The sequence below is a fragment of the Myotis daubentonii genome, chromosome 2 (assembly GCF_963259705.1).
Source record: "Myotis daubentonii chromosome 2, mMyoDau2.1, whole genome shotgun sequence".
Classification (NCBI taxonomy): Eukaryota; Metazoa; Chordata; class Mammalia; order Chiroptera; family Vespertilionidae; genus Myotis; species Myotis daubentonii.
Window position 1 is genome coordinate 115,503,826 of NC_081841.1, and position 14,822 is coordinate 115,518,647.

At 36.1% G+C, this 14,822-nt stretch overlaps 1 protein-coding gene across 1 annotated transcript in view; it reads left to right on the forward strand.

Moving 5' to 3' along the window:
* The window catches only part of TRPC4 (transient receptor potential cation channel subfamily C member 4), a 78,350-nt gene that overhangs the window by 18,081 nt on the left and 45,447 nt on the right, over positions 1–14,822 (forward strand). Inside the window, exons 3-4 of the mRNA XM_059681191.1 lie at positions 7,855–8,050; positions 13,182–13,376. Of these exons, the coding sequence (XP_059537174.1) occupies positions 7,855–8,050; positions 13,182–13,376 (391 nt within the window). The remainder of the gene's footprint in view (positions 1–7,854; positions 8,051–13,181; positions 13,377–14,822) is intronic.

Genomic DNA, 14,822 nt, shown 5'->3' on the forward strand with positions numbered 1-14,822 from the left:
AAATTATAATTTATTCTGTTATCTTCATGGTATTCAAAGTAAATAGTCCTTTTCTTATAATTTTATTTTAATTGTTGACACTATTACAGATGTCCGCATTTCCCCCTCCCTTTGCCCACCTCTACCCAACCCCTGTTCCTTCTTTCCTCTGGCCATCACTATATTGTTGGTTGTGAATATATGTTATTTAGCTAAGTTTTAGTAAAATGATAATTTCTTTCAAAATGACCTCATTAAAGACACCTATATATACTTTTTTGAATTATTAAATTTATTGGGGTGACATTGGTTAAAAGGATTATATAGGTTTCAAATATACACTTCTGTGATACATTTCTCTATATTGTACTTGTGCACACAGTCTTTTTCCATCACCATATATTTGGCCTCCTTTACCTATTACTAACTCCACACCTGCTTCACTACCTTACTTTGTCTGTCTATGAATTTCGGTTTTATATCCCACATATGGGTGAAATTATATGGTTTTTCTGACTGACTTATGTTGTTTAGGAAGATATTCTCAAGGTCCATGTAAACTCTTAAAATGTGGAATAAGCCCACCAGAGTGGCTCAGTGAGCATGGACATATGAACCAGGAGGATACAGTTCGATTTCTGGTCATGACATATGCCCGGGTTGTGGGTTTGATCCCCAGTGTGTGGCATGCAGGAGGCAGTCGATGAATGATTCTTTTTCATCATTGATGTTTCTCTCTTTCTCCCTCTCCCTTCCTGTCTAAAATCAATAAAAATATAATTAAAATCAATAAAAAATATAATTAAAAATAAAATAAGTAAATCATAAATAAAATGTAGAATAAAATGGAAATCTGTGTCCTACTGATAGCTTACACACCCATTAAAAATATAATGTGTACATGTAAAAGCAATTATATAAAAAAATCCAAGTGCTTCTCAGTCCTTTTTCATGTGTTTTCCAGATGTTAAAGTCCTTTCATATCTCTTTGATTCTCTAGTTTTCCATACGAAAATGTAAGCATATAGAAATAATCCAAACCTTATTATGCACACAAAAATTTCTGTGCCCTTCCATCTGAGAAGCAACAGGCCTTGTGTAGTATCACCATCTATATCTTACAATCAGATTTGCTGGACAGCACAGGTTCATCACCACTATGTTTGATGTTCACACAGTCCTCATACAATAGACCTCTATATATCTGTGTCCATTTTCTTCCCACTCTAGTAAACAGTTAATTAGCAGATTAATGGAGAAGTTGGGTAATTTTTATCTACACAGTAATCATATGTGAATACATGGTCTTTTGTAGTTGACTTTTAAAAGTCAGACCCTATTCATGGACCATTACAGAATTTTATGTAATATGAGAGAGTACAGTAATTTTTCAAGTATAAGGAAATTAATAAACTCACATGAACTAAGTCACTCATAGTTAAAAAAATTGTTGATTAAATTCTGTCTTTTATCTTTGATTCCAGTACTTAAAACTCCATTTTAATTAATCAAGATCTGATTATTTGCACATGAAATTTTAAGTGCTGCCTTAATTGCCTTAAATATTTTTAGAAATAGATTTGCTACAACCACGAATCATAAATAAAACGAAAAGCCGTTCCAGCCTCTTCCTGCCTTGTCTTCGGAGCTTAAGTAGCGTCTCTTCAGCTGACCAGCTTACTTGGCTTGGTTGTCTTCCTTTATTCTCTCTGACTCTGGGCAGGGCAGGTTCAACGAACCCCTTGTAGCAACATCCTTGTGACTAGCATGGTTTTGGACTGTCTCAGTTTTGATACCTAAACCTATCTTTCCCCACTCATTTGTGATCCTTGTCTTGGTATTTGCCCGTAGCAACTAGGTCCAGGGATTTACAATGGCCAGATCGTACCACTTTTCCCTAGAATTCCACCTCCAACAAGCTGCCTGTATATTATCTGTCTGCTTACTGGACTGCTGGATTTCTGGTGAGCTCTTATGCACGCTGTGTCTTGCACAACTCCTTTGCTACTTTGTACTGCATGCCCTGATGCAAACTGCTTGCCAAGACCACTCCATCTATATTTCCATCTATATTTGTTGTCATATCCTTCTGATTCCATGCTTTGTCTTCCAGAAATAACTTCTACACAGCACCTAGAAGTGAGTAAATTCCCATGTCTTTTTTAAATTCAGGGAAAAGCTCTGGTTCCAAGACCCCAATCCCTTCTCAGAAATCTGATTCATCTGCAACCAACAGGATTATACTTAACCCCATCCTAATTTATGTTCCCTAAGATTTCCAGAAATCCTTTTGCTTCATGGTAAATGATTAAATATTAACTAATTTAAATCTCCATTCAAGAACGTATGGCTAGAAAATTCTGATGTAAGATATCCAATATAAATTGTATCTTAAAAGCAACTGTATTGAATTTTTTAATTATGCATTATTTTACTTTGTCCATACTGATGGTTTCCTCTGTTATAATAAAAAACAAACGATAATTGCATGCCTCAAATATTATAGACCCAAATCATTCAACCTAAATAAATCGAGTATTCTACCTGAAATTTTTCCAATGTAAACTTTCAAGGAACAAATTATTTTTGTTCAAAATTATTCAAAATCTAAAATATATATATTCATAACTTCTCATTTTTTAATATACTAGAATATATAGGATGTAGTAGGCAGGCATGAATGACTTATCCCTTAATGACCCTGTTTGGCTAAATGGATATGAATCACTGAGGGGATAACTAGTGGTGTCCTCAGGACTCCTGCTCTACACCTTATTTCTGTGCTTTTGTTGCCTTCAGTTTTCTTTTCATAATTATATAACTGCTATAAATTTTAAGCTTTCACCCTAGCCTGTTTGGCTCAGTGGATAGAGTGTTGGCCTGAAAGGTCCCAGGTTTGATTCTGGTTAAGGGCACATGTGGAGGCAACCAATCAATGTGTTTCTCTCACAAAGATGTTTCTCTCTTTCTGTCTCTCCCCATTCTTCCACTCTCTCTAAAAATCAATGGCAAAATATCCTTGGGTGAGGATTATTAAAATTTTTTTCAAACTTTCTTTTACTAACTGCTCTTTCAGAGATTTTATTCCATGTGAGGATTAAAAAAAACACATAATAATTTATGTAAAGTACCTGAATACAGCAGCTGTCATATAATATGAAAAAATGTTAGCTACTTTACTTCTTTTTATTATTAGTGGTAATAGTACAGTGTTATCTCTCACTTATATCTCAAATGGTTACTCTCTTTTACTCCTTTCACTCAGGGTAAATATGGACGCTGAAACTTTATAACCTTGTGTTTCTCATTAGTTACCACTCCTGTTTCTCTTCTTTCTTTCATCCAAGCAGCCATGAAATGAAGCCTGAACATGATACCTTGTTTTCTTGCTTCTTATTCATTCTTCACCCAATTGCAATTTGGTTGTTGCTTCCATGACTCCATCAGAACTATTCTAGAAAATATCTAGAGCAGTGGTTCACAACCTTCCTAATGCTGTGACCCTCATGTTGTGGTGACCCCCAACTATAAAATTATTTTCGTTGCTGCTTCATAACTGTAATTTTGCTACTGTTATGAATCATAATGTAAATATCTGATATGCAGGATGTATTTTCATTGTTATAAATTGCACAGAATTAAAGCATAGTGATTAATCACAAAAACAATATGTAATTATATATGTGTTTTCCGATGGTCTTAGGCAACACCTGTGAAAGGGTCGTTCGACCCCCAAAGGGGTCATGACCCACAGGTTGAGAACAGCTAATCTAGAGCCTTCATATCACCACTATCGATGGATTTTATTTCTTTACATTTTCTTCAGTATATCTGAATCATTTAACCCTGTTTAACACTTTCATGTTTTAACATTATTTTATTTTTCAATTACAGTTTATATTCAACATTTTTTTATTAGTGACACTTTCATTTTTGAAATCTTGTCCTTTTTAAATTATGTTACTCTGCTTTAATATTTACAGAGAGGAAGGGAGAGAGATAGAGAGTTAGAAACATCAATCAGCTGCCTCCTGCACACTCCCCACTGGGGATGTGCCCACAACCAAGGTACATGCCCTTGACCGGAATCGAACCTGGGACCTTTCAGTCCACAGGCTGACGCTCTATCCACTGAGCCAAACCGGTTTCGGCGACCACAGGACTTTTTACTATGAGAACCAACATTAACATGACTTAGCTAGTCCATGTGTACTTTCTTTTCATCCTCAATTCTCTGCTTCTTAGTTTGTCTCTCTTAAACTTTTGACTTCTCATAAGTCCAGTGATCCCGATCTTACATCATAACTCCTGTCATTTCAGTCACTTTGGCAACTACCACATTCTCTTGATATTTCTAAAATAAACTCTCTTAGAGAACAAATCTGATTGTTTAGGCTCATCTTCACATTAGGCCATGTCCCTGCTTAGGTCATTTGACCTTGACCAATCTAATCCATGTGGCTTTGGGTGGGGAGGGTCAGAGACCTACATAAAGATCGCCCTTGCGTGAAAGGGTGCACATGAAATAATGTCACTCGGGCTGAGAGCTGCCAGAAAACATTATTGACTTGGTCCGACATCATGATTCCAAACTAATGTCAATCTCACTAAAGATTGAAATCCTAGGTATATGTTATGTATGAGATATTTTTTTTTTATTTTTACAATATAATTTAACTAAAGACTTATTGTAACCATTTATCAAAGCGTATAAGACTTTTGTCTTTTTACAGCATTATATTAAGGTAATAAAATGGTCCTTTTGAAACAAATAATTCTTCATTAAGTTCAGACATTCTTCCTCTTATTCTATTTCTTGCAGTAAGTGAAATAAACTTAACTTTTAATTAAATCACCTAATTCATTCATTGACAGGAATAAGTAAAATATTCTCTGAAATATTAAAAAAAATAACAAATTTTATTAACTCAGCATTCTCAGACACTGCTATCTTACAGCATTTATTATGTGCAACTTAAATAGCCAATGTGGAAACCAATATTGGTAACTTTATCTTTTTAAATATATTTTTATTGATTTCAGAGAGGGAGGAAGAGAGAGATTTAGAAACATCAATGATGAGAGAGAATCATTGACCAGCCACCTGCCGAATGGCCCCTACCAGAGATCAAGCCACACCCTGGGCATATGCCCTGACTGGGAATTGAACAATGACTTTCTGGTTCATAGGTCGATGCTCAACCACTGAGCCATGCCAGCCAGCCAATAAATTTATTCTTAATCCTATTACAACTAAAAGCAAAATCAGGAAAAAGAAATGACATTTTTCAAAGATTAGGCTTGAGGATCAATTATTTGTTAACTCTTGCTAATTGCCCTAAGATGGGACAAACTTTTTATGAAAAAGACACATAGTAAATATTTTAGGCTTTTGTGGGCTATATGTTTTCTGGTACAGTTAGCTCTGCCATTGTAATACAAAATAAATAATAGGTGATGCATAAATAAATGACTGTGGCTGTGTTTCAATAAAACTTTGTTTATACAGTATGAAGTTTCCTCAAAAAATTAAATATGGAACTATGATTTGATCCAGTGACCCCACTTCTAGAAATATATCCTAAGAAACCCAAAACACCAATCAGAAAGAATGTATGTAGGCCTATGTTCATAGCTAAGATCTGGAAATAGTCCAAGTGCCCATTAGTAGATGAGTGGATAAAAAAGCAGTGGTACATTTATACCATGGAATACTATGCAGCAGTAGAAAGAAGAATCTCTTACCCTTTGAGACGGCATGGAGGCACCTGGAGAGTATTATCCTAAGTGAAATAAGCCAGTCAGAGAAAGACAAGTATCACATGATGTCACTCATATGTGGAATTTAATCCTATATAGTAAAAGGCTAATATGCAAATTGGTGGAACCACCAGTTGCTATGGTGCTCACTGAGCACCAGGGGGCAGACGCTCATGTAAGAGCTGCCCCCTGGTGGTCAGTGCGCTCCCACAGGAGTAGCGCAGCTCAGCCAGAAGCTGGGCTCACAGCTGGCGAGTGCAGCGGCAGTGGTGGGAGCTTCTCCTGCCTCCACAGCAGCGCTAAGGATGTCCTCTCCAGGAGAGCAGGCCTATAAGCTGTCAGTCGGACATCCTCTGAGGGCTCCCAGACAGCGAGAGGGCGCAGGCTGGGCTTAGAGACCCCTGCACCCGAGTGCACAAATTTTGTGCACCAGGCCTCTAGCGAACAAAATAAACTGTTAAACAAAATAGATCCAGAAAAATAGAAGCATGGAACAGACTGTGGAATCCTAGAGGGAAGGCTGGTGTGGGTTAGGGGCGGAGAGGAAATAGGGGAAGGCAGTGGAAGAGATCAACAAAACCCATGGACACAGACAATAGGGTGGCCTGGGGCAGAGGTGAGCTCTAAAGATTCAATGGGAGAAAAAAGGGGACATATAGACATATATAATATTTTCAACAATAAAAATTTTAAAAATAAAAATAAATAAACTCTAAAAAAAACCCTTTGTTTATGGACATTAAATTGTGAATTCATACAATTTCATATGTCATAAAATATCACCCTTTTTCTGTTTTTTTTTTTTTTCAACCGTTTGCAAAAGCAAAACTTATTTTTAACTCAGGGGTCATACAAAAACAGGCTGTGGATCAGTTTTTCATCTCTGACCTATAAAAGTAAATATAACTTTCAAAGCTCTTAGGAAAATCAAGTACACCATTTACACTAGTATGATTAAAACAAATTTTTAATTCTTTTTATTAAGTTTAATTTTATAATCACACTAAAATTTTATTTTACTACTGACCTGTATTTTTTCTTTTGTCATTCATGCATTTATTTATTTTTCTTTTTAATTAAATTTATTGGGGTGATATTTGTTAATAAAATTATATAGAATTTCAAATATACATTTCTATGAGACATAATCTGTATATTGCATTGTGTGTCCTCTACTCAAAGTCAAATCTTCCACCACCACATATTTGATCCCCTTTAGCTTTTACTACCTCCTTATCGTTCTGGTGACCACCATACTATTATCTGTGTTTATGATTTTTTGTTTGTTTTTCTTGTTTGTTCATTTGTTGCTTTCAGTTTTATATCATATGGTTTTTGACTTTTTCTGACTGACTTATTTTGCTTAGTATGATATTCTGAAGATCCATCTATGTTGTCACAAATGGCAGTATTTCATCTTTTCTTATGACTGAGTAGTATTTCATAATAGCTATAATAATAAAAGCAATATGCAAATCGACCGAACAACCAAATAGCAGAAAGACCATCTGGACAACCTTCCGGATGACCACACTATGACACACACTGGTGCCAGGCCAGCTAAGGCAGGTGCAATGTGATTGGTTGGGGTCCTGGCCATCACCCCATGATCGCCCTGCCGAGGGAGGCCCAGGCTACCCGCCAGCAGGCTGTGGTGGGTGGGAGGGGCCTCCCTCTGCAGGGGCGATCCATCGTGGAGCCCTGACCAGGTGGGCGGGGCCTACCTCTTTGGGGTGATCGATCGAGGGGTTCCTGGACTGTGAGAGGGCACAGACTGAGCTGAGGGACCCCCCCCCCCCACCCCTGAGTCTATGAATTTTTTGCACTGGGCCTCTAATATATATGTATATCACATCATATGTTTTTTATCCAATCATCTACCAAATGACCCTTCTGTTGTTTCCATATCTTGGCCACCTTAAATAATGCTACAATGAACAAATGGGTACATATATTTTATGATTAAATGTTTTCAAATTTTTGTATAGATACCCAGTGGAGGACATGTATTTTTAAATTAATTTTATATACATAACAGTATTCCAGTTTTACTGTTATGTCTTTGTATACTGGTTCTATTAATATAGTTATTAGTTCATTTTACATTTATTCCAGGTTATTTGAGACACTCCAGTCCCTGTTTTGGTCAATATTTGGCCTCATCAATTTATATGTGACCAATGTTAAAGCACAGCATGAATTCACTGAGTTTGTTGGTGCCACCATGTTTGGGACATACAACGTCATCTCTCTGGTTGTCCTACTCAACATGTTAATAGCCATGATGAATAATTCTTACCAACTTATTGCTGTAAGTTGAATAATTTTATTTTAATACAGTATTTTACCTTAGAATGCATTGTTCATCATCATTGTAAATAAGGTTTGGAATTGGCTATTGATAAGACAAAAGTATAATATAAATGGTTAATTTGAAGTTTCTAAGCAGTATTCACCATATTTAGCTATATACTACTCTAGTGTTTTACACATGATTATAAAATAAACTACATTTATCCTTCCAGGTAATCATTATAGCTATGGCAAGCAACAGGTAAGTGTCCTTTGGAATTTGCTTTGTGTCTTTTCATTTAACCTACAATCTTGATATAAGCAAACTCAGGCCAGCTTGGCAAGATACAAAAAATAGTCCAGAGGAGAATCTGAGGGAAAAAGTCACAGGATTTTTAGTTTCTTAAAGCCTAGCAAAAGCAATATAAGTATAACCCTGAATTCTGTAGCAGAATATTGTATATTCTGTATATATTGTATATTCTATATTGTATATTGTATATTGAATCTGGAATCCAAACACTTAGTTTAACTTATTTATTCATTCATTCTACAAATTCTTATTGAATACTTACTCTGATGCCAGGTACTGTTCTAGGAACTAGAAATACAGCAACGAACAACGAAGATAAAGCCCTTCATCCCCTAGAGCTTACATGTATAACTATAGCCAAACACAATTGTAATAAAGTAAATCATGCTGGAATGAAATATGTTTTTAAGTCTTTAATATTTAGACAAGTATCATTTTATAAGGATAATTATAGGCTTCTCAGTTTCTCCATAAATAACTACAATTATATTGCATTTTGGAATTTATTGCTAAAACTCTGAAATGTTATTATTGTTATTTTGAGAGGCAACATTCTGAATTTTACTTAAACCTCTCACAGATGAAAAACTGCATAAATATAAGAAAAAATATTTTCATTTACTGATTCACAGTCTAACATATTCCCATGTGCATGTACCTAGGTCCTGGGATTTACATGTTAATAGCTAAATTTGTGGAGCTTTATTTAAACATCTTACAAATCTAAAAATTTTTAGATACTCCCTATATATTTGTATCAGAACTTCTGTATTCTTCTAGTTAACACATTTTCCTAATGGGAATTCTATTTTCTAAACTACCCCTTCAAAAACATTAGGAAGCCTCTAATTATAAAGCTATACACAGAGAAGCTGTATATACAATTTGGATTCTATAAAACATGTATGGTGTATGGAGTTTATGAAGAGAACACTATTCAAGAATAGTATGACATTTTCTTTTTGCTTCTTTGTGGAGTGTTACTTTTTACATAGATTAAAATAAGCTTCAAATCTCTATTTTTGTTTAACCCAAATACTAAAACTACTTGAGAAGAGACCAGGCACTCAGAAGCTGAACCAGGTGTCCTTTCCAGGATCCTGCATATGATGCCTCCTTGAAGCATGCACATGACAAGTATTTTATTTCCTCCTGTCCTAAAATACCTGAATTTACCCTGAGGGCTTTTTCTTTTGTCCTGCTAATCCTAACTCAGAGCTTTAGGATAAAGTATTTTAAAAATAATAAAGTTTAATGGTTAAAAGGAAAAAGCAATCATGCAGGCCATATCTAAAGCCTGTTTCTCATTCACTCATGTATTCTTTAAACAAATATTTATTGTGCATCTAATATATGCCAAATATATGCTTGCTTTTAGGGATAAAAAGAATAAGGAAGTCTCTGCCCTCAAGAAAAATGTGATGTAGTAGGGATAAAATAAGTAAATGATTTCAATATTGAGAAAATGGATTTGCTAATGTGATGAAAGTACAGAAGAGAAGGACCATGCATGCTGGGGTGGGAGGCAGCTGAGATTGATGGTGGTTGGGGCAGGCTTCCTATGAGAGCAAATAGCTAAGTGAAGCCTTAAATATTGACTAGGTTAGAAGATGGGTAGCAGTAGGTGGTTTTTAGTCATCACCATCATAGTTCAGTTCCAGTTTTTCTTTTTTTTACTTTCAATTACAGTTTACATATATCATTAAATTAGTTGCAAGTATACACCTCAGTGACCAGACATTACAGAATTTAATAAGTGATCACCCCAATAAATCCCATACTCATTCAGCACCAGAGTTAGTTATTAAAATATTATTGATTATATTCCCTATGCTGTACTTTGCATGCCCATGGGTACTCTGTAACAACTAATTAGTACATCTTAATCACTTAACCTTTATTGCCCAGTCCCCCACACCCTCCCATCTAGCAACCAACAAAAATATCTCTGTATCCATGAGTCTGTTTCTGTTCTGCTTATTCATTTTGTTTGTCAATTCAATTGTTGATAGATATGTATTTATTGCCATTGGGACAACTTTAAGTGTACTGACATTTATATCATGGGAGAGTGGAAGGAGAACAGTGAGAGCAAGAAATTGAAAACCTATTTGAAAAAATAATAACAGAAAACTTCCCTAACTTGGAGAAGAAAACATACATATAAACCCAGGAAGTGCAGAGAGTCCCAAACAAGATGAGCCCAAAGAAGCCCACACCAAGACACATTGTAATTAAAATGCAAAAAGTTAAAGACAAAGATAGAATCCTCAAAGCAGCAAGAGGTAACAGTTACCTATAAGTGAGACCAATAAGACTTTCAGCTGATTTCTCAAAAGAAACTTTGCAGGCCAGAAGGGAGTGGCAAGTAATATTCAAAGTGATGAAAGCAAGGGCCTACAACCAAGATTATGCTATCCTGCAAAGCTATCATTAAAATTGATGATAAAGTTTCCCAGACAAGAAAAAGCTAAAGAAGCTCATCACCACCAAACCAGAATTGTATGAAAGGTTGAAGGGTCTTCTTGAAGAAGATGGTCAATAATATGAACAATAAAATGGCAATAAATACATATCTATCAACTGTTCCAGTTTTTCTAACCATTGGAGACTTTGTGTAGACTCTTTCAGAATCACAGGCTTTGTTTAGTAGTAAAATAGCATAATGAAATCAAGATAACACTTAATATATGACTCCTTAAGAATCAGGAGGATCAGAAGCTACTCATAAGCCAATAATTTATTTATTTATTTATTTATTTATTTATTTATTTATTTATTTATTTATTTATTTATAAAATATGTTTTATTGAAGGGAGGAAGGGAAAGGGATAGAAACATCAAGATGAAAGAGAATCATTGATCAGCTGCCTCTTAGGAACATTTATGGCAACTAGTTAGAGAGCAGCCATTCTCCTCTTGAATTAGCCATAAATTGAATTAAGTAGACAATCTGGGAAGTAGGAAGTGCTAGAAACTGAACCCACAACTGACATGTGTCCTGGCCAAGAATTGAACTGGTGACCTCTTGGTCCATGGGTTGACAGTCAATCACTGAGCTATACTGGCCAGGCTAAGCCAATAATTTAGGTGACCACCTTTTTATTATCTTAAGCAGATTCTACTGAATCCCATTCTCCATAACTGCAGCAAACAAATATACTTTTCTTCATTGCATTAGAATCATAAGCTTGTTTAGAAAGAAAGTAAAAAAGAGAGAACTAGAGGAGAGGAACAGGAAGGAAAATGCGTGGGAAACTACAGCTTCTGTGCTTCCATCTAATGATTGAAGCCTCCAATCAGACAATTGCTAAGCAACAATGGAGGCTATGCATTTTCTAAATATAATGATTCCTATTGAAAGCACAATTTGTCCAGTGCCTAGACCAGCCGTGGGCAAACTACGGCCCGCGGGCCGGATCCAGCCCATTTGTAATGAATAAAACTAAAAAAAAAAAAAAGACCGTACCCTTTTATGTAATGATGTTTACTTTGAATTTATATTAGTTCACACAAACACTCCATCCATGCTTTTGTTCCTGCCCTCCAGTCCAGTTTAAGAACCCATTGTGGCCCTTGAGTCAAAAAGTTTGCCCACCCCTGGCCTAGACTAAAGTATATATTGTTCATAGTAGAAAGATATATACAACCTATGCATTCATTGGCACCTAGCAATTTTGTAATATTGGAATGATGTATAATCTAACATTATCTTACTCCAAAATCTGAGTTCGTTTTTATAATAGTAATGGGTTAAAATGAATTATTTTGAATTATTTAACTGTATGTATACCTAGTTTCTAGCACTTCCTACTTCCCAGATTGTCTACTTAATTCAATTTATGGCTAATTCAAGAGGAGCATGGCTGCTCTCTATCTAGTTGCCATAAATGTTCCTAAGTTTTCTCAGGAGATAATAAAATCCTATATAATAAAAGCCTAATATGCAAATTGACCAAATGGCAGAACAACCGGTTGCTATAATGTGCACTGACCATCAGGGGGCAGACTCTCAATGCAGGAGCTGCCCCCAACCTGCATGCCCCAGATCAGCCAAGGCGGGTGCCAGCGGGGCCCCCTGATCGCCCCACTGGTCGCCCCAGAGATCGGCCCTGATCGCCAGCTAGGCCTAGGGACCCTAAACATGCAAAAATTTCATGCACCAGACCTCTAGTAGAATGATAAATAAATGATAATGAAGGATAACCTCAGGCTTATGGTCAACCACCAGTCATACTCCTATCTGGTGCCATTTGGCCAGGATTAAGTCAAGGTTCAATGTTGTGTCATAGTCCCAACTCTGCATTTGTTAGAGGAACTTCTCTCTGAGTTTATGTCTATTCCCTAAAGGTGGTCACTAATTATTCACATGGAAATGTATCAAATAAGACTTTTCCTAGAAATACCAGGAGGCTAAGCCATGAGCAGCCATGAGGGTGACATTCACATAAGTAGGGGTTCAAAGTCTTGGATAATACATAAAGCCCTGTTTGTGGCCAGAATCTAATGAAACTGAGCTAATGAAACTGAGCAATGCAGGAAATTAAAATTCATCCTCAAGGCATAAGTAATCACTGTAGTCTCTTTAACATGGAATTATTTTAGATGTCTGTTTCAGGGAAGAGGGAAGGATGAAAAGTTACATGAAAGCTGTGACTCTTACCAGTATAAGCCATCATCTGAAATGTTTAGATGGCTATCTCCAAGAGTCAGCAGTGTTTTCATGAGTAATTAATGTTCCAAGAGCTACACAAGTCAGGTTACAGGCTCTCTGTGATGTTTATCTGACATTAATAATTAAGAAACCTGTCATCAATTATCATGTTCTTCTCTTCAGGACCATGCAGATATAGAATGGAAATTTGCTCGAACAAAGCTTTGGATGAGTTATTTTGAAGAAGGAGGAACCCTGCCTACTCCCTTCAATGTCATTCCGAGCCCCAAATCTCTTTGGTTCCTGATCAAATGGATATGGACACACCTGTGCAAGAAAAAGATAAGAAGAAAACCAGAAAGCTTTGGAACAATAGGGGTAAGAACATAACATGTTAGTATTACTCTTTATTTTAATTGTTCTTTAACTAAAGAACTTGTAAGCATATATGCATAACTCACAAACACAGACAATAGCGTGGTGGAAGGTTTGGGGTCAAGGGCAGGTGTGGGCTAGAAGGGTACAATGAGGAAAAAAAGAGGACATCTGTAATACTTTCAACAATAAAAATAAAACAACAACAGAAACCTACATGACTATAATTCATTTCTAGTAAAGCATCATCAAAAATAATTTAAAAATAATTGTGTATTTAAATATATTTGTATTTCATATTGAATATTTTCCATTATTCTTAGAGTCTAACACAAGAGCATATTATGTTTAATAAAATGTTCTCAATTAAATGATTATATGAATATTATAACTAGAAAATACTGTGCCATATTCAAGCACAGTGATTTTGTAACTGGACAACCAAAGAGTCCAGGCTGTCTGTCGCTACTTCAACCAATTAAGCAGAGGCAGAGTTGAATTTATATGAGCGATTATTCCAATAACACTCACAGTATGTGAGAGCAACAGGTCATCCACAAAAATCTACTCTTCAACCCACCATAAGCCAGCTGCTTATATTGGGTAGAAGGACAAAGATTATGTGGGGAAGTAGGAATTACAGGCATGGAAAAGTAGGCATGGGATAATCGTTACAGGTTATAAGTCATGCAGGCATGGAGCAGGGGGAGGGCGGTCACAAGAGGGCAGGCACCTCCGGACACTCTGGGACCAGATTATAGGTAATAGGGGCTGGGGGTTGGAAAGAGCAGGTGCCTCCCAGACTAGATTGTTTCAGCCACAAGGTTGTAAATATTGCCATAATGACAGGCAGTTCTTGGGTAGGAGGATGAACTGCATTCCAATTCCAATGTTAGCTCCCATGTCCTGGGGTGTACAATTCCCAGCCAAGTTAGAATGTCCTTTCTTTAATCAGAACAAAACAATCATGGTTTACAGAGCATGATTAATATTTCTTATTTTATTTCTTATAACTAATAGCTAGTCCCCCAATATTATGTTTCTACCCCTAACATTCCCCACTGGTTTTGTTTTTTTTTTTAATCATCTCATATATATGAGATTAGGTTTATATGAAAAACCTCATCCTGCTGGACTATATTTGCTTTTGTCTTGAAAGCAGTTCCCAGGGATAGAATACAGCGAATGTACGATCTTGAAGATGGTTTCCCTAATTTGATGAACGTTGTTTTCTATCAATTGAGAATTGTCCGAAAGATTAAAACAGAACATTTCTTTCAAGTCCTCACAACTGTGTTTATGCCACAACAACAAATAATCTATTGCTGCCCAATTCTCTAGAACTGCTCCCTGATATTTCTCAGCTCTCAATTTATCCCTTGAATAGCCCTGGAAGTGGCATTTGGAGCTTTTACCATGCTAAAGCCAGCCAGGTCACTTCTACATTAA